Below are 20,810 nucleotides of genomic sequence, written 5' to 3'. Positions count from 1 at the left end.
GGAGAGCGGCGTGGGGCGTCGCCGCCGCCGCCGCGCGCGCCGGGGGCTGGTTAAGGCCATGAAACAAAAGAAACCCTGAGAGGGGAGCCGCTGCGGTCCCCACCCACCCACCTAGTTACCTACCTCGGCTCCGTCCCCGACCCCTCCACCCCGCCCTCGCGCGCTCCGGCGGCCCTGGCGCTCCTCAGCCCGGGGCGCGGGCGCCGCCGCCGCCGCCTCCCCCGAGGAAAGGTGTTTGCGCGCTGAGCAGGGCCCGGGCCCTGTCCGCCATGGGGCCCGCCGCCCGCCGCGCCTGACGCGCCTGCCGCCGCCGCCGCCATTGACAGCGCGCCGCCGCGATGCCAAGCGGCAGCTCCGCGGCCCTGGCCCTGGCGGCGGCCCCGGCCCCCCTGCCGCAGCCGCCTCCGCTGCCACCGCCCGCGGGAGGCCCGGAGCTCGAGGGGGACGGGCTGCTGCTGAGGGAACGCCTGGCCGCGCTAGGCCTCGACGACCCCAGCCCGGCGGAGCCCTGCGCTCCGGCGCTCAGGGCCGCGGCGGCGGCGGCGCAGTGCCAGGCCCGGCGGGCGGCCGGACTGGCTCCGGAGGAGCCCGCTCCGCCCGGCCGCCTCGCGACCTCCGAGACGGCGGAGCTGGAGCTGGAGGTGGACGACGAGGAGGGGGAGGAAGCGGAGCTGGACGGAGAACTGCTGGAGGAGGAGGAGCTGGAGGAGGCTGAGGAGGAGGACCGGCCGTCGCTGCTGCTGCTGTCGCCGCCCGCGGCTACCGCCTCCCAGACCCAGCCGATCCCGGGCGGGCCCCTGGGGTCCGTGCTGCTGCCGGCCGCGGGCTTCGATGCCCGGGAGGCGGCGGCCGCGGCGGCGGGGGTGCTGTACGGAGGGGACGATGCCCAGGGCATGATGGCGGCGATGCTGTCCCACGCCTACGGCCCCGGCGGCGGCGGAGCCGCCGCTGCCGCCCTGAACGGAGAGCAAGCGGCCCTGCTGAGAAGGAAGAGCGTCAACACCACCGAGTGCGTCCCGGTGCCCAGTTCCGAGCATGTCGCTGAGATTGTCGGACGCCAGGGTGAGTGCGCCGAGGTCTGTCTGGGCACGGCCCTGGGCGTGGGTGGGAGACGAAAAAGACGAGCGTGCAGCGGAAGAGTGAACCGGGAGAGTCCCCCAAGTCCACCGAGAAGGGGTCTGGGAAGAACCGAGGGTCGCCGAGAAGGGGATGGGGTCACCTTGCGAAAACCCACGCCGTTCCCCTTCTTCAGCCCGGCAAGAAGTGTTAAGTTTCTTGGGCCACCCAGTCTGGTAGAGTTCACTGTAATCCGTGTATTCGTGGAACACCAGACTGGCGCGGCCCCAGAAACCTCAGTAAGGTGGTAAGGTCAGGTCAGAAGTTGTGGGTTACGGTAGTGTTTCCGAAAGCTTCGAGATTGGGAGTTTGTGTAGCCGAGTGGCCTGTAAAAGCAATCAGCCTGCCTTAGAACTGCTTGTGCTGATGAGAACTGGACCGACATGGAGGCATGTGCAAAGCTTGTTCGAGAGGGAAGAGATGTTCAAGTGGCCGTATCACCTCCTCCCTCCGCTATTCAGAAACTTGGCTTTAGTAGAGTACCCCAACTCTGGTGATCTTAGTACTCAGTGTTCACATTTCTCTTCTCAAAAAGCGATAGTGTCAGTCTTTTAGAACACTTGAGCTAGTACCGTGAAGGGAAAACTGGGCATTTAGGTAATTAAGGAACTTTATGCATTCGTGCAGTTTTCGATAAATTTTCTTCACTTGGTAGCACACCCGTTCTGCAGACAGACTCCTCCCACATTGTTCAGACAAAGGACCTATGTCTCAGATTCCAGGAGTAGGTTTGTGAAGGTGGGGGAAGGGGATGCACAGAGTACCTCGGTATTCGACATTTTTAGAGAAGGTTCTGTATACTGAGGTGTAATTTTTGCCCCTTTTTACTATCGGCAGCTCCTGTAATACAACGTGGTTGATACATGCCTCTTGTTGAGGTCAAATAGAGACGATGGCACTGGAATGATCTCATTTTCCCAAGTGGTCTAAAGTACACATAAATAGGAGATTGGTGACTTCACATGTAAGAGTGGCTTTCTTTGCTAGGATTTTGATAAGAAAAGCCTATATGATACCTGAACAGAAAAAAAAATAACTTGTTTCAGACTGTTTGACTAATCAGTTTCACATGTCTTGCTTGCCAGTAGGAGCTGGTCAGGATAATAGCTCATGAGGAAACTCTTTTATGTTCGTGAAATAAAAATGCATTTTATTTATAGATCCATAATGAGGTAGCTTTTCATTTAATATATTGAAAGAGCACTTGATCTTGTTGAATAATGAGTTTATGAAAAGTAAGTAAGCTGAAAATTTGAGCTTGATTTATACAGAATTTCTGCTCTTTATTAAAAACTAACCATTTAATAGAATGACACACGAGTAATTAACTACATGAAGGCAAACAGTCCTACACACAAGAACATGACCCATAAAGAATGCAACTTAGCAAACAAATATGCAAGTATTGAACAACATGAGGAAAGTGTGGAGGAGACATGCTAGGTGGTGATTGGAAAATTACCCCAATTTCATTACTGATTAGAAACTGGTAGGCTGGGGGGGGTGGGGGGGGGGAATGGCCTGGGCAGTGATTGTTGGGGCTGTGGAATGTAGAGATTTGAATGGCATACTGGGAAAAACACAACTGAATTCAGTGTTCATATCATGTGCTTGGCTTGCCAAAGAAAAGGAAAAAGAACATTTGCTTGCTAGTTTTACCCCGTGACAAGGTACTATGTCTTGGTAGATTGAGTTTACCATGAACTTTTGTCCTTTACGTTCCTAAGCACCTTGATTGTAAATTGGTAGTATTTATGTAAATGGAAATGGCAAGTTTCTGTTTTGTGCTATTACATGATAATTGTCTTAGTTTTTCTTCTTGGGCTGTGCTTATTGGTTAGTAAAGTATGTATGTCTTAGAACATGGAGACAGATTGCTGACTGTCATGTACTTAACTATTTCCTAGAGTTGTCGGTACTGTTAAAAGTATGTCATCTTCCTCTATCTTATCTAAGAGCAGAAAGTCTTGCCCTTTTCCTGTTTTGAGCCATTCAACTAGTGGATCATTGACTCCTCTGCCATCCCACACCCCAGCAGCATGGTAATAAAACCTGTATTTGCTTACTCCTATGGAGAACTAAATGGCTTCTGGTAGTCATATCCTTTTACTGTGCAGAAACTGCTTGTTGGGAGTACCTGTCCTAAGTGAGTTTTTTTTTAAAAGTGAGTTGGGGGTTCGAGGTGAGGTAGATCATTTTGAGCTTTTTGTTCGTTTTGGAGGAGCTAAATGTTCATCCTTAAGAATTAACCATTCCTGCCATCTCATTCATTACCTGAAGTCATAATTTTCTCTTTGACATCTCTTAATTAGTTTTGGAAATAATTATGTCACAGACGGAGACTTTCATGACTTCAGCTCTGAAGTAAAGAGTATAGGATAAATGGAAATCTGAGTCAGACATGTTATTTAGCAAAGTGCTGGCAGCACTTGGAGATAGCCTCTGGTTCCCTTTGTCTTTCAAAAAAAAGAGAGAGGGAGAGAGACAGAGACAGACAGACAGAGAGAGAGAGAGAGAGAGAGAGAGAGAGAGAGAGAGAGAGAGAAACCTTGCTCTTATTTTGGTTTTGTCAGTAAGACAGGTTTTGTCAGTAAGACAGGTTTTCATCATATAGCCCGGCTGCTGGGCTCACAAACATGTACCTCTACATCTAACCCCAGACAACCCCTCCCCACTTTTAAAAAGTTTTATGTGTATGAGTGTTTGCCTTCATGTATGTATGTGTGCCTGCTGCCCGAAGAGGTCAGAAGAGGGGTGGTAGGGTCCCTTGGCACTGGAGTTAAAAATGATTATATGCCACCATATGGTGCTGGAAAACAAACCCAGATTCTCTGCAAGAGTCACAAGTGAGTTTTACTAAATGTTTAAACTATCTTTCCACCCCCAAGACCTTGTTTCTGTTTTAATTCTGTATCTGTATGTGTATATGAGTGCAGGTGCCTGCAGAGACTAGAGTCAGATACCCCTGAAGTTGGAATTGAAAGCACAAGCCGCCTGATGTAGATGCTGGGAATTGAACTCAAGTCCTCTTAACCTGAGCCATCTCTTCATCCTCTCCATTGACCAGTTTTAATAGTGTGAAGACTGCTAGAGCATTTGACCTGCTATTTTATTCCCAGAAGCAAATGGCCTTCTGTACACGTTAAATTGGTCTTATTACTGTTGTTGTGTTTTTTAAGTGTTTTATTTATTGTGAAACTAACAGTTGTAATAAATTTTACTAATTATATTTAATAATAAGATACATTAGGAATTAGAGATATATTAACAATAAAAGAAATTTTAAAATATAGACATCAGAGTAAGTCTAAGGCTGAGAAGATGGCCCAGTAGGTAAAAAGCCTGCTTACAAGCATGAAGTTCTGAACTGAAATCCCTAGCATCCTTGTAAAAAGCTAGATCTGGTGCCATATAGCTATAATCCTAGCTCTGTGAGACCTACATAGGAGGATCCTGGAGACTTGCTAACCAGCTAGTCTAGCCATTGGCTCCAGGTTCAGCAAGAAGGAAAACATACAGCATCAACCTCCAGCCTCCACGTGGGCATGCACAGATGTGCACACTAAAAATATTGTAAGATCTCACTTTATAAATATGAAATATCTCCATTTTTTAATTGTAGTACCTGTAAGACATTAATAGTAGTTGACAGGTTTGACTGAAGACAACAGGTTTTATTATAATTTGCACAGGTGTTACTGTCCAGTAAGTCTAAAAAGAGAATTACAATAGAACTCTGAATCTATTCTTTACTATACTATCAATTAATACTGAATGCTATAAATTTAGTTTCAGATAAATGTTCATTTTCAGCTACTGTTGGTATGACTTTAATTGATAGTATACATTTTTTAACCTTACAGGTCTAGAAAAGTTTTTTTTTAATTGTATACTCTGTCCCCCCTAAAGTTGTACCCCCCAAAAGTTTACACACATCACTGTATAAACAATCTATACTAAGAAAAATGTATATCATACAAACATTTTAACAAATAAGAAAAAATGAAAATGGTTTTTTGTTTCTATCTGTGTGCTGATACTCTTATACCCTAGATGTCACTGGGCTCTAGCCCAGTTAGAAACTTCCTCATTGATTGTGCTGTCTTGGTAACTACTCATCTCCAGTGAAGTGTGCATTGGGGGGTGCGGGGACCTTCCCACTGTTCCAAGTTGTCAGTAGCATTTGATTAGGAGAAACAGAATATTTGCTGGTCTTGCTGTGCATTGATTTCCCATCGAGAAGTACATATTTATTTCACTAAAGAGAGAAATTTCAAAATTTCAGAATAACACTAAAATCATAGTGTCTTCCTCCCCCCCCCCCCCAAGGGGTTGTTTTTGACTCTGTTGCTAAAGTACTACTGGATATTTTTACCAGTGCCATGTAACTGTTGGACATTTTGCAGATCTTGGAACCTGAGGTTCTAAAAGATAGTTTATATACTTAATAGATCTAGGTTTAGGCCAGTTTAAACTGTTATTTTCACTATTAGTAATTTAAACTCAAAATGAAAATTTTGGGGAAAAAAAAAACTAAATATGTTTGCAGTTTCTAGGGAAATAGGCCAGTGGTAGAGCATTTACCTACCATGCATGAGATGAGAAAGATCTATTATAGTAGGGTCCTGTTTTAGGAAACAAATAGGTACGTAGATCATGGTTAAAACTGCCATTTTTGGTTGGTTGATTGGTTGGTTGGTTGGTTGGTTTTGGAAACTTTAAATGTGTTTTTCTTTGTGATAGCTTCTCGCTATACAGCCTCAGCTTTTAACTTAAGATACCACTAGTTACTATATAGAGATTTGCAAAATTCGGTGTGGTAATTAAGCCTTTAAGCTACTTGTTTTTAATCCAGGCTTGCTTCCAGTCAAAAATTCAGATCTCTGTCCCAGCCTTTTGAGTGCTAGGTTTATAGGCATATAATCATACCCAGACAGTAAGTTTCTAATACTAGAATTATCAGGCCCAACTAAGTTAAATATATGCATAACATAATGTTATTTAAATGGTTGTCTGTGACCTATTTTGAGACTTTTTGTTAACCCTTCAGTAACTATAGACTCTTTAATGCAAGTTTTTTAAATTAAGTATTTAGAATGTGTGGTTATTGCCTTTCTAGTAAGCAGAAGACTACAAATCACTGAATGTAAGGAAAGCCTTATTTGACCACACATAGTAGCTGAAATAATAAGACTTGGCTTTAAAATAATAAAGAAAATTTGTTACTGAAACTTGCAGATGCAGTTGAAGTTAGACATGAAGGATTTTGTCATGAACAGTGTTAGTGTTTCCTCCTTATACCACACTTCACCTTCTCTAACTTAATGTTAACTTCATCATTGTTGCCTATGACTTGGGATAAATCCTTTACACCTCCATTTTTTTCTATTTGGAGAAAACCTGTTCCAGATTCTGTTCTGACCAGCCCTAAACCTACTTTGTGCTGTGAGGGTGAAATTCTATCTTACTATTTGAACCTCTTCTCTAACATACTTAAGAGGGAAGTTTAGAATCAATAGTTGAGGAGCGGGAAGATGGTCCACAAGGACCAGGATTTATATCCTACATTGGGCAGCTCACAAATGCCTGTATTCCAGCTACAGGATATCCTATGCCCTCTTCTGGCCTACTTGAGCACCTGTACACACAAATGTGTGTAAACACTCACACAAATAATAAAAATACATCAAAAAATTACTTGTCTATAGCTTTGAGCAGTTATTTGGGGAGGGTTTGTCATCATTCTTTTTAACTTTAGACAATTCTAACTTTTAAATGTATAAAACTAGACTATTTGATGGGCTCATAGTCTAAACTTTATCCAGAAAGAACCCCTAAAGTCATGTAGAAGTAAACTGGATTTCAGATTACCAGTTAGATTGACTCCACATTTGTCCCAACTTTGAGTTTATAATACTTTAATCATCTTTTACAATCTAAATGTTTCTCTTTACAAGTTAGGAGTTTAATGCTTGTGTGCACATGTATGCAGGTGTAAAAGCCAGAGAAGGATCTTAGATGTCTTCCCTCTCAACTCTTCCTTTTATTTTTGTGAGACAGGGTCTCCTACTGAACCTGCAGCTCCCCATTTTGGTTAGGCTGGCTGACTTACAAGGAAGCCGAGATCCACCTGTCTCCATGTCACAACAGAGTATAGACACAGGACTGCCATATGTGGCTTCTTTTGTGGATGTGGGGATTTCTTACAGTACACACACAAACACACAGTGAGCATAAAGATACTCTCGTTTTAGACTTAGCTGATGTTCATCAGACTTTAAAGATATAATGCTGAAACCGAGTTCTTATAATGTGAAAGGAACTTTTAAATAGTCTATTGTAAGAGAAAAAGGACCTTTTTAGATCAAATAATACGGCTCCTCTTGTTAACTGTACTTACTATATTATGAAGCATGTGAAATAGTGTTTTTAGAGGAAAAGAATAAAGAGCAGCAGGAGTGTGAAGCTATGATAGTCTGGGTCTAAGATCAATTAAGTCCTTTCCTGCCTTTCCCAAAGGACCTGCTATGGAGAGTAAGTGAAAATGTGTGTAGGAGAGAGGTTTTAGAAAACTGGAGTGCTTTACAAATCCTTACTGGGTCAAAGCTACTTCCAGTCTCCCTGGTCCTAGATGACTTTACTCATGAAATGTTGGTAAGAAGTAGTGGAGGGATGAGGACTGCTGCTAAAAGCTGATGGCGTGTGTTAGGATTAGCTTCAAGAGGGAAGGGGTACGAGGATGAGCCGAGGGCCTTCAACATGACAAGCACATGCTTTACCACTGCTGTGTAACCCATTCCAGTAAGCTTTTTAATACAATTTTTTTGTAACAACTAAATGAGGGAAACTTTTTAATACTAGTTTCTCTCATGTGACAAAGAGGTAAATAGAGGCTTCATGACGTGTTTTTTATGTTCACTAACTGATTGATGATAGTTTGTCCACGTAGTCTTCCATTTTCAATATTCACTAAATCTTCCTTGAGGAAAAATTAGATAAACACATGTGAAGTGTGGTCAGTATCTGATTGCTGTTCTAGTGGTTTTTTATTTTTTATGTACACTGGTGTTTTGACTGCATGTATGTCTGTATAACGGTATCAGATCCCCTGGAACAGGAGTTACAGACAGTTGTGAGCTGCCGTGTGAGTGCTGGTTTTCTGGAAGAGCAGCAGCTCTTAACCACTGAGCCATCTCTCCAACCCCTGTTCCAGTTGTATTTATTTGAACTAGATCGTAAATTATTCCCATGTGGTAGCTGTGACACTGAGTTAATCTATTGTTTATGTACATGGGTTGTGTTTCATACTGGTGTACTTCCTTGTGAAAGCCAAAGGTCAGCCATGGGTGTCGTTTCGTGTTGAAAATGAGAGATGGGTGGGGGAGAGAATGAATGTGTGTGTGTTTGCTTTCACACACTAAGGCTAGAAGAGCATAAAATCCTCTGGAATTGGAATTACAGTTGGTTTTAAAGTGACTAATATAAGTGCTAGAAACCAAACTAGGCTCCTCTTGGGCAGCTGCAAGTACTCTCTTAACCATTGTGCTAGCTCTCCAGTCCACCAACTTGGTTTTTGTTTTGTTTTTTTAAGATTTATTTATTTACTGTGTGTGAGTACATTGTTGCTATCTTCAGACACACCAGAAGAGGCTATCAGATCCCATTACAGAGTGCTGTGAGCCATCATATGGTTGCTGGGAATTGAACTCAGGACCTCTGGAAGAACAGTCGGTGCTCTTAACCACTGAACCATCTCTCTGGCCCCCCAACTTGTTTTTTGATGCAGTCTCTCATTGGCCTGGAGCTGCTCAGACTAGACTGGCTGGACAGCACCCTAGGGATCTTTATGCTCTGAGATTACAAGCGTACACCAACACATCTGGGTTTTTATGTAGGTTTGGAGGATTGAACTCAGTTCCTCTTGTTTGCATTACAAGCATTTTGCCACTAGCTGTCTTCCCATCCCTGTTTGATAAAGTTAAAGCCATACACAAAATTTCTGTTTTTCAAAGTTTCATTGTGTTAATTGGCAGGAGAGAGTGGTATGTATGCTAGGAAGGTATCCCAGGTTGTTTAAGAGAAGATCTGAACAAAGAACGGAACAGGCACTGCGCACATGCTTATGAGAGAGATTGGAAATAGTTTTGGCCACTTAATGCTAGGAGGGAAATGAATTTTCTTCAAGACTAGTGAATTCTATTTTTTCTTTTTAAGATAATGTGTACTATTCAAGTTTAAACCTTCTCTTCCCGTTTTTACTTAAAGAATGTTTGCATAATTTCCCAGTATTTGCAGAGAACTAACTACCAGAAGTTAAAATAGGCATGGTTTTGAGATTTCTCTTTAAGGGTGTAAGTTTTCTTAACTCACTCTATACATATGCATACTACACAAATTTATTAAATAATTGGAAAGTACAGTGAGTGTAATTTCTGAAAAACAAATTTGTTCGAAAGAAGGATTAGGAACACCAAATGCCCTAGATAGAAAAATGCAAGTGGTTCTGACAGACTTTGTCTTGAAATACTATCATTTTCTTCTTTTTCTGCTGATAATTGTGTTGGAATTTCATTTCCGATAAGGAATCCTTAACTAATCATCTTCCCCCAAATCTTTTGTACTTGCAAGATTAAATCCCTTATCTGACATTGGAGACGTCTCCCTCCCCATTCTTGTCACCTGAAGATCAAAATGCTGAACTAGCTTTAATATCCCCAGGGTACCAGTTTCCTGCTTTTGCACTTCCTCTCTACTTGACAAAACTTCTTTCAAGCCTCTTCAAAATACCTTTGAAGTTGGCCTGTGCTTGTATGTTGAGGTCCATGTTAGGTTTTTGCCTTCAGCCACTCAGTACCTTATCTTTTAAGATCTCTCAGTGAACCTGAGCTCACTGATTCATCTAGATTAGCTTGCTAGGTAGCCTCAGGGATCCTAACTGAGATCATGTACAGCAGGCTCTTCACCATCCATCTCTTGGCCCACGAAGCCTTCTTTCATGTATTTTAAAGCCATAAAACTCATCTTCTTTCCTGTGCTTCCACTGCTTTGTAAGCCTGTTCCTTAAGTAACTGTTGTTCCTTAAAGTAACTGTTAATTGCATCTCTTGGACACGGACTCCTTGAAATCAGAAATGATCATGTTTCTTATTCTACTGGAAGTAAGCCCTGTTTGTACTTTGGGGGGTGGGGGAGAGGGGATGACATTTGAATGGATAAACTCAGTCATTAAGCTGAACTTAAAGTTCAGGATTAGTAAAGTGCTCTTGAAGCCCAAGAAGTGACTTAGCTAGAAACACCTTGACTGACACCGCCCTTCAGACAGATCCAGAAGGGACAGATCCCCACAAAACACTCACCTTTATATAGAGCCGCATTAGTAAGAGTTCTTACAGATACTTATAGTATGTTTTTTTCTACTTGATCAATAACACTATCCTTTTTCAATGTTTTTTATAAATCTCCAAACCTCTTCCTAGCCAAAAAGTCATTTGATTACTATTCCTAAATTGGGTTTAAAATTCTAATGAATGGATACATCTTTCAAAAGGTGGGGGCTTTGAAGAAAGGAAAGGGTGATATAATTAGCAGAATAGCCCCATTCATCCAAAATATTTTTAACCCTAACCCACCATCACCACAAAAGAAACAACTGAAGTGTTGGCTTCACTAGGCATGTTGCAGGTGTGCTTAAGGGCATGGGCTTACCTATGTGAAGGATATCTAGGATTATCTGGTAAGCCCACTTGTGATCACATGTATCCCTAAAAGCAGAAAACTTCCCAGCTAGGTATGAGCTCAGGCTAAGGGAGAGAGATGAGAAGCCTTACTGCTGGTTCTGAGGATACAGAAGGATTAAAAGCTAAGGAATATAGACGGTTCTAGAACTATAAACACATGAATTCTGCCACCAACCTAAATCTGCAAGGAAACATATCTCCTTAGAGCTTCCAGAAAACAAAAGTCTTACTACTTTTTTTTAATTTTAATCTTGTTGTGAGAGTTCTGTAGATAGATAGGTACTGTAAATTTATGTCATTGAAAACATCATTTATGGTAATTAGTGGTAGCATTGGAAAACTATAGCAGAGCTACAGAGGTTGCTCCTGCTGCTTAAACATAAGGGCCCGAATAGACCCCAATACTCATAAAAAGTTTGGCTTGGCCACCAGCCTAACTCTTGGTTCATTGAGTCCTAGTCTTGAGGGAAGAAGGTCAAAAATGAAAGCAGGATATGTGATGTACACACACACATACATGCAAGGGAGAGGGGAAACTAAAGCAAGTCACAGAGAATCTGAGCTGTACTTGAACTAAAAACAGACCTTATTAATACAGGATTATATGTTTAAAGCTACTGCTTAGTTCTGATTGAAAGCCTTTCACAATGTCTTGTAGGATACTAGATTAGAATCTAGTACAGTCATATTTTTATCTGTTCTTACAGAGCAGAGATTATAGAGCCCTTAAAAGACTTAAGGACTTTATTGGGCTTTGTGGCTGCATAATCATTACCATTACTTTAGTTGCTTAAAACAATGCAAATTTATTATATCAGTTTCTGTAGTTCAGAAATCTGGGTGTGGTACCTCTTGGTTCTCTGTTTCAGAGCTAACTGGGCTTAAGTCAAGGTGTTTAGCAAGAGGTGTAGTATCTTCATATGGGGTACATATCCTCTCCTACCTAAGGTTGCTGGTAGAATTTAGTTGGAAAATGGAGGTCTCTATCTTCCAGGTCTCTCAATTCCAGAATACAGTCCTAGGCAATTCACTACATAGTTTGCTTTCTTCCAGATGATATCTAACTTGTCTAAAACAAGATGAAAAAACTTTTCAAAGAACTCAAGATTAGGTCAGAACCTCCCTGGATATCTCTCCATTTAAAAGTGAACTAAGCCAGGTTTGGTAGTATATGCCTTTAACAGCAGCATTCTGAAAGCACAGGTTCTAGGCCAGCCTGGTCTACATAGTGAGTTCGAGGACAGTCAGAGCTATATAGAGAGCCTCAGTCTCAGAAAAACAACAATTAAACTGATTTAAGGCATAATTACATCTCTAAAATCTCTTTCCAGTAGTACTTAAATTTGTGTTTGATTAACTCCAGGCAGGAATGTTCTCTCCTAACTGGCCTGGAACTTGCTGTATAGTTCAAGCTGGCCTCAAACTCACAAAACCACCTGTCTCTGCTTCTAAAATGTTGAGATTAAAGACATGACCCACTACACATAGCCAAAGGCCAGAAATCTTGAGGCAAAGGATTGGTTTAGAATTCTGTATTTAGACAAAGCGTGTGGCACACACCTATCCAAACACTGCAGAGGCTGAGAGTTTGAGGCTAGGCTGGGCTGAATACTGGAATGCTCCATCAGTCATATAGCTATAGATAAAGCCAACATGTATCAAAGTTTAATTGACGGTAGTTACAAGGCAGAAACCTGGATCAGTTTATGGCCTAAGAACTACAGTACTAACAAACTTCAGAGCTGTAATTTCAACTTAATTTGAAGTAAATTCTCTGAAATGCAGCATACAGGTTACCTAGTTGGCATGTGAACCCATTTTTCCCTTTCTATCATTGTTGCAAGGGCTGTTTCAGGCTAAAACTCTCCAACTTGTCCTCTCCCTCCTTGGTATATATGGTACTATATGAAAACAAATAGTAGTTTATATATTTGAGAGTTGCAAAACTGAGTTTTGACCTTGAGATTATAAAATCATTTATCCTGATGCTGTAATTTAAAAATAATTAGCAGTGCTAACCAAAGTCTTACTTAAAAGTATTAAAATAATCATAAATTCTAATCATATTTATTTGATTTGAGTACACAATGAAAAGTCCCTGTCCCTCCAAGTCAGCTACTTTTACAAATACATTATATTCCATTCTACAGCTGTCTTAGCCTCATGCTTACCCAACAATAAGTAATATAATAAGGAGAACATCTTGCACTTATATCAATATTACTTGAGGATCACCTCTTCTAATGGGATTATAAGTGCAGAAGATAATTTTGGGATACAAACTGCCCACCAGCTAAATATGTGCTCATCATCACACTTTTGCATGTGGTCTTAAAATGTTGACATTGACAGCTGTAGGTAGGAAAAGTAGCTTAGTTACTGAAGAAATAAGGACTTCCATCTTCAAAGCAGTGCTCTGCTATAAGCTGTTTCTTCTACCTGTTTGTCTCTTGGGGTTTAGTGTTTTAATTTATAGTGGGAAAATATGAGGGTATAAGAAAAATTAGTTTATGAGATAAGTTGTAAGCATATAAACTTTTTAGCTACTTTTGATGCACTTTGCCATGAAGCAATTATTTTTAAATACACTACAATTTATCAGTGCCCTGCTGCTTTTGTTTGGTGTCACCCTGGAGTTAAAGTATCAGAATTTCAAAAAGAAATTCAATCTTAAATACTCCTTAAACCTACAAAGAAATAATAAAACAAATTTACTTCTCCTTAAGTTAATGTCACTTTTGAAAACTACCTATTCAAGTAGTCCCCACCTTCACAACAATATGATTCTAGGAATCATGTCTTTCACAACTCAGCATAAAGAAGCCATGTTGTGATAAGTGAGGTTTCTTACTCTATATTGAACTGCCAAAAAAAAATTGGAAGAGAGGCGTGCTTGCCTCTGAAGTGTGTTTGTTTGTTTGTTTGTTTGTTTTTGTTTGTTTGGGGCGGGGGAGCAGTGACTTTAAAGGCTTGCTTTTTTTTTTTTAAACTATCTTTAAAAAACCCTCCTTCTCCTGCTCTGAAAAACCAGAGTACTTTACCCTTTGTGGTGAGATGCCTGAGCCTTTCTATCTCAGAAATGATTCAAAACTTATATATCCTGTCTTTCCACTGATCATGCATTAAATACCTGTTTTTTAATACCACCCATGGGGTCAAATAAGTGTTCTATGTACCTGTAAGCTAGAACTGACACTTACTTAAATTACTGTTTCAGTGGGGATTTGGTTGGTTGGTTTGGTTGGGATGAGGAGTGTAGTGTGGTGTGTGATAGATACAGTATGGTGTGATGCTAGGGATTGAGCCCACGGCCTTCTGTATGCTGGGCAAGCATTCTATGGCTAAGCTATGCTCTCAGCCCTCCATAGTAGTTACTTAGAAAGGTGTCTTAATCTGTTGGTGGAACTAGTAAACATAGAAAGGAGACAAACCGAACTCTGAATAATACTTTGCCCTTAATTGCCCGTGTTTTTCTGCTGCATGAACCATGGCTGCCTGTTATTAGGAATGGGCTGGGGTTTGTTTTTCTTAAGTTTATGTGTGTAAAGAGAAAAAAGATTTGCTGTGATCATGTAGTCATTTTATTGCAAAGTAAAAACAAATAGAACTCATCTTTTACTCAAAAGTAACCAATACCTATTTTATTTTAGTGTAGTTGATTATACATATGGTCTTACCATACATAGCACTTAGAAACGTTTTCATGTTTCACAGTAGTATAAATTTTACTTGTGATTTCTTGATAGGACACCCTCCTCCTGATAGCCCTACTGCACTAAATACTTCTCTTAAGATTCTGCTTGGGATGCCAGGCAGTGGTGGCGGACGCCTTTAATCCCAGTGCTTGGGAGGCAGAGGCAGGCGGATTTCTGAATTCGAGGCCATCCTGGTCTACAGAGTGAGTTCCAGGACAGCCAGGGCTACACAGAGAAACCTGTCTCGAAAAGGGGGGAAAAAAAGATTCTGGTTGGGGCTTACAGTTAGCAGTGAGGGTTGTTTTCTCATTACCTAACAGTATAGTTCTTATGTTCTACTTATTCTTTTAAACTATGTAACCAGCAGTAAGATTTCTGAAAGTATAAGATAAAGGGGAAAAAATAAGAAAACGCTTTTTGAGGAAAAATTGCTTCATCTTGATGCTTGAATACATTTTGTTTTCAGAGAACCTGACAGGGTTTTCATGGTAATGTACCTAAGACCCACAGAGAAAAGGCTGTTTCTTTGTAACTTCTACAGTTTGTTGGAAGGAGGAGAGGAGTAGAATCTCGATCAGTTTGTGGTTATGATTCAAAAGTTTCATGGTAGGTTAAGTTGCTTTAAATATGCTGTGATATTTAAAATTTAAAGGGCAGGAGGCCCTTGTCTTCATTCCCTAGCACTGTATGCACCACACACACCCTAGAAAAACAGAAACAAATTAAAATTAAATTTTAGTCCTTTTACTAAGGATGAGATTAGCAATATGGGACCAGAAGATGGAAGTCTTGAAAGCTAAGGATTAACGGGGGCTTTGTGGTCCAAAATAACATATAACAAAGCCCCAATGTTCTAATACTGAAAATTAGCAACCTTCCTTTCCATAAATGTTACATGGCAATTCTGTAATACATGAGGACAGACATATAGCCATAGGAGAGAAGGAGCATCATTGAGGACAAGGCACCTAAACCAAAACTAGACAGTCATTAGGAGCTGAGCAAAACAGAGCTGGGGTTAGAGAGGGAAGAGTTTAGTCATGGAAACAGGAGCACGAGTATGCCATTGGTTGAAGGATGTGACAGAGTTCAGAAGAGTGGAGGAATGGCTGTAGAGTAAACGTAGAAAGTCGGCAACCAGCTGAAATACCCTGTGTAAAGAAGGGACCATGTAACCATGCTATACTGAGAAAGCATCGTCTTACTAAAGAGAATAGCAAGAAATAACTGCCGTGAGAAAAGGCTGGAGACATTTGAAATTGTGTATATGTATAGCAGGCATGTGGGCTCAAGACTGTGTATCAAAAAAGCCTTAACCATCAGTGATTTGTTGGATAAGAAAGGAAGAGAGAGAGGGCTTAAGAAAAAGGCTGCTATCTTCAATAGCACCTCCTTTATGTTTTTGAGGAAATAATTATATGATGTAGTCATGAGAATAAATTTATTCTGGGAATCTGCTTGTTGCTTTCTTTGAAAACTCTAACTCCAGAGATTTAAGCCATAGTTTTGTGTTTGACAGTTTGGAGGCCTATTTAAAGTTAGGAATTAGGAAACATTAACTGTGTCTCCCATGGTTTATTTTAACATAGGTACAGTTGGAGGTTGGGAACCAAAGCTTCTAGTTTGGGTTTAGAGCTGGTGTTCTTAGCCATTTCCCATGAGTCTTCAATATTTTTTTTTTTTAACCGATCAAGAACTTTACAGTAGGCAAAAATTATTTTACATTACTATGTTTTTGTGGTTGTCTCCCCGGAATTTAACTAGATGCTGAAGAAAAATAGCCACTAGCTGTGAACATTATTGTCAGTAAAATTTTACAAAGGAGTCATGTTAAAGCAATAAAATAAATCAAGTGAAATTTGTATGGTATGAGAAAATTCCTGGACTATGAAAAGACCATAGATTTCTACGTCACATGACCATATCTCTGATTTTGCCACTGATGTGTTAGTATTTTTCTTGCCACTAATTTATCTTAGCAAAGTAAAAATTTGTTAGTATTATAAAACTCAACCCTACTGATTTATATTTTACCTATTTTGTACATCTTTTCAATGTATGACTGAGAGAGAACTAGACTTGTGAGTTGTGACCTCTCCCACTCTTCCAAAAGAGCAGATGCCAGACAAGCACACCTCTGTCTCTAGCAGCATTACATGGAATTGGGGAATGTCATCATTTCGTGTTAAGATTATGATAAACTATTAACAACTGCACACTAAAGAGCATTTATAGAACCTTTCTTAGTTTGCCTTTACAAGTATTTTTAAAGTAAATACTGATTCTGAAATGTTTTCTTTTAACAGGTTGTAAAATTAAAGCACTGAGAGCCAAGACAAACACATATATCAAGACACCGGTTCGTGGTGAAGAACCCATTTTTGTTGTCACTGGACGGAAAGAAGATGTTGCCATGGCCAAAAGGGAAATCCTCTCAGCTGCAGAGCACTTCTCTATGATCCGTGCATCTCGAAACAAAAATGGCCCTGCACTGGGAGGGTTATCATGTAGTCCTAATCTGCCTGGTCAAACCACAGTCCAAGTCAGGGTCCCCTATCGTGTGGTAGGGCTGGTGGTTGGACCAAAAGGAGCAACGATTAAGAGAATTCAGCAACAGACCCACACATACATAGTTACTCCGAGCAGAGATAAGGAGCCAGTCTTTGAAGTCACAGGGATGCCCGAAAATGTTGACCGAGCACGAGAAGAAATAGAAATGCATATCGCCATGCGCACAGGGAACTACATAGAGCTCAATGAAGAGAACGATTTCCATTACAACGGTACCGACGTGAGCTTTGAAGGTGGCACTCTTAGCTCTGCATGGCTCTCTTCCAATCCAGTTCCTCCAAGCCGAGCGAGAATGATGTCCAACTATCGAAATGATAGTTCTAGTTCTCTCGGAAGTGGTTCCACTGATTCCTATTTTGGAAGCAATAGGCTAGCTGACTTTAGTCCAACAAGCCCATTTAGCACAGGGAACTTTTGGTTTGGAGATACACTACCATCTGTAGGCTCAGAAGATCTTGCAGTAGATTCTCCTGCCTTTGACTCTCTACCAACATCTGCTCAAACTATCTGGACTCCATTTGAACCAGTTAACCCACTCTCTGGCTTTGGGAGTGATCCTTCTGGTAACATGAAGACTCAGCGTAGAGGAAGTCAGCCATCAACTCCTCGTCTGTCTCCTACATTTCCTGAGAGCATAGAACACCCACTTGCTCGAAGGGTTAGGAGCGACCCACCTAGTACAGGCAACCATGTTGGCCTTCCAATATACATCCCTGCTTTTTCTAATGGTACCAATAGTTACTCCTCTTCCAACGGTGGTTCCACCTCTAGCTCACCTCCAGAATCAAGAAGAAAGCACGACTGTGTGATTTGCTTTGAGAATGAAGTTATTGCTGCCCTAGTTCCATGTGGCCACAACCTCTTCTGCATGGAATGTGCCAACAAGATCTGTGAAAAGAGAACGCCATCATGTCCAGTTTGCCAGACAGCTGTTACTCAGGCAATCCAAATTCACTCTTAACTATATATATATACATAAATACTATATCTCTATATGGACTCTTAAAGGCATGGGTATAATGGTACCCCAGTAAACTTCCTAATGAATTCTTATGACTGTTATCAGGCTTTATTGGGATTAGGCTAAAGTTGTTAGTACACTTATAAAAGGCTGCTATGGTAACACTAAACCTAAGTGGTCTCTTGTCTATTAGTTTGGTTTGAATTATTAATACTATCTTGTAGACTCAGAGACATAGCTTGTATAGGAACTGTTAAAGCTGAAGTTGTACTTGGCTGTGTAACCTATGAGCAAAATGTATCTGTCTGAGATTGTAGTCAGTGGGTCCCAAAGCCTGGCCCATTAAGAGTTTATGGAGGGTGCCTGGCATCACAGATGACTGACACTTCCAGTGCTGCCTTCTTCACACTGCCAGTTTTGACAAAAACAGGTTTGTTTTTTATTTTACAACAACTTCTGCCTAATTCTGCAGGATTGCAAGTAACTTTTTAAAGCATTGTGATTACTTATTAGTAATAATAGGGCTGATGGCAGTTTACTAGATCACTGGTTATAATTTGGGACAAAAACTGCTACATTGACCTTCATCTCGCCCAGAGTGCTCAAGGCTGGTGTGTTCAGTGGATCAGGAATACAGTTGTCTTTGATTGTGAATTCTTACCCGTTGCCTCTCTCAGTGAATGTGGAAATGGCCGCCTAGGTTTTCTCATTTCAGGATGGGCATTGGGAAGCACCTCTATTGGCTGAAAATTGAGAATGCGAACATTCCATTCGTTAGTCTGATCAAGCTATTAATTACTATTTAGACTGTAGCTCAAAATGTGAAACATTTTTTGTTCAATCCATATTTGTCTTGCACATTATAAATATATTTTTATTTTTAGTAATGTAGGGGATGGGGAGGGAGATAATAATGCCCTTGGCATGATTCAGGAAAGCAGCTGTGACAACCTCCAATCAGTTTACTTCATTTCAAACCTATTTCCAATCACAAGGAAAGATTTATTTAAGACACACTTGTACATTTCACCTGTGGATGTTTCAGCGTCATCCTCAGTATGTCCCCAAATTTACTGGTATTGAAAGGACAAAACATTATTCTGGTGGGTTTTTCTACTAATTATTTTTTGAAGCGTTATTTTCCCAACACAAAAGAGCTTTTTTTCTCAGTATAACAAAAATTGAAATCTTATGTGTATTCAATAGTAAATAGACAAAATTTTATTTTTTATTTCCACTTGAAGAGTTACATTTCGTATAAAGTTTACAAATAACGGTTTTTATTTTGATTTTTTTCAGTATATAAAAGTTGCCTTGATGGCATATTATGATGTAATGCTAATTGCTTGTAGGATAGTTGATTGTCAGTATTGACTCCTCATCTCTAGCTGCCGTCTTGTAGATATGGACGAATGTCACCAAGCATGTGTTTCCTATTTTGTTGCATCGTACACTGCAACTAATAAGCCAAGGAATCGACATATATTAGGTGCGTGTACTGTTTCTAAAAACCACAAACTAAGAATGATAAATTATCAATATAGTTTAGTATTTGCTAATTTTACTACACTCTTTTGTTATGTATATGTAGGGAAGTCATAGGGATTATAAATTCAATTTGAGTAAAGTTTAAAACCATATATTTTATGATAAAGGGCCTTTAACTTAAGATGGCCAAAGCACTGATATTATATATTTGCTGTAAAGAGAATTATAAGAGTTTTATTTTTCTGATATTAAAAGTTACTTAATAAAGACTTGTTTCCATTAACTTGAATGTATTCTCCTTGGTGTTTTTTCATATAACTGTTAGCGTTTCATCTTAGACAAAGGGAACTACTTAAGAAGGACATTTTCTTACCAAATTTTCCTAATTTCTAACTTATGCTCTTGGTTGTAGTGAGAGAGAAAGAGTAGAGAGTGGGTGTATGTGTGTGCACACATGCATGCTCCTGGTGTTACATGTGTCATTTCTAGTCATCAACAGAACCCCTATGCAAAGTATGTAGCAAAAGTGGGAAAGACTAGAACAATTGGATTTAGAAAATAAACACAGACATGATGAACATACTAGGAGCTAAGTTACTCTGGTGGGTTTTCCTGTAGAGCTGGACACTTCTTTATGCAACCTGCCTTCCCTTCCCTTAAATTTCTTTTTTTTCTCATTCAGAAACCTTACAACCATTAAGGGGTTAAGAGTAGAAAGTTCTGTCTTTTCCATGTCACGATATCTCTACAATTTAATGGCTGCTGTGATGCTATGACTATTGCACACTTCAGCCATTTACTGCTGGCTGGTCATTAAGTCACTAGGTAATGGGGCACTGAAAAGATACAGGACTTTGGAAATCTAATGAGACCACATTTGAATATCTCTTAGGAACTTTGTATTTAAGCTAGCCATGTGGAATTATCAAGTTAGAAAGTATTGAGTTTTCCTGCCATTGAGATTTCTACCTTCCTATTCACTCGTGTTCCTCAATTTTAAAGGATACCATTCCTATAGTGCCAGAGCACTTCGGTAGAGGAAAGTGGTCAGAGATTTAAAATATCAAAATTCTTTGGTCAAAAGAGGAGACCATTGAGCAAAAGAAAATATCAGTGATATTTTTAAATCCCTAGGCCCCCATGACTTTGGGTCTCCATAATGTCTCCTGAAGCTGTTTGTAACCTAAGGAGACAAGAATTACACAATTACTTTTCCAGCTGTCTTTAGACACCCTTAAAATTA

General features: G+C 40.5%; 1 protein-coding gene across 1 annotated transcript; it reads left to right on the top strand.

The window, feature by feature from the left end:
- Nucleotides 1–16: 16 nt before the first annotated feature.
- Mex3c (mex-3 RNA binding family member C) lies at nucleotides 17–19,856 on the top strand. The gene is made up of 2 exons (XM_034518291.2): nucleotides 17–1,062; nucleotides 16,854–19,856. Exons 1-2 carry the CDS (start codon nucleotides 339–341, stop codon nucleotides 18,077–18,079), a joined length of 1,950 nt encoding a protein of 649 aa, XP_034374182.1. The 5' UTR covers nucleotides 17–338; the 3' UTR covers nucleotides 18,080–19,856.
- Nucleotides 19,857–20,810: the final 954 nt, after the last annotated feature.

The sequence above is a fragment of the Arvicanthis niloticus genome, chromosome 14 (genome assembly GCF_011762505.2).
Source record: "Arvicanthis niloticus isolate mArvNil1 chromosome 14, mArvNil1.pat.X, whole genome shotgun sequence".
Classification (NCBI taxonomy): Eukaryota; Metazoa; Chordata; class Mammalia; order Rodentia; family Muridae; genus Arvicanthis; species Arvicanthis niloticus.
This window is presented reverse-complemented; position numbering and strand designations above follow the sequence as displayed.

Coding starts and splice junctions, on each gene's coding strand:
- Mex3c (XM_034518291.2), top strand. CDS start 339: ATGCCAAGCGGCAGCTCCGCGGCCCTGGCCCTGGCGGCGGCCCCGGCC. Junction 1,063..16,853: donor TGAGATTGTCGGACGCCAGG/GTGAGTGCGCCG, acceptor TTCTTTTAACAG/GTTGTAAAATTAAAGCACTG.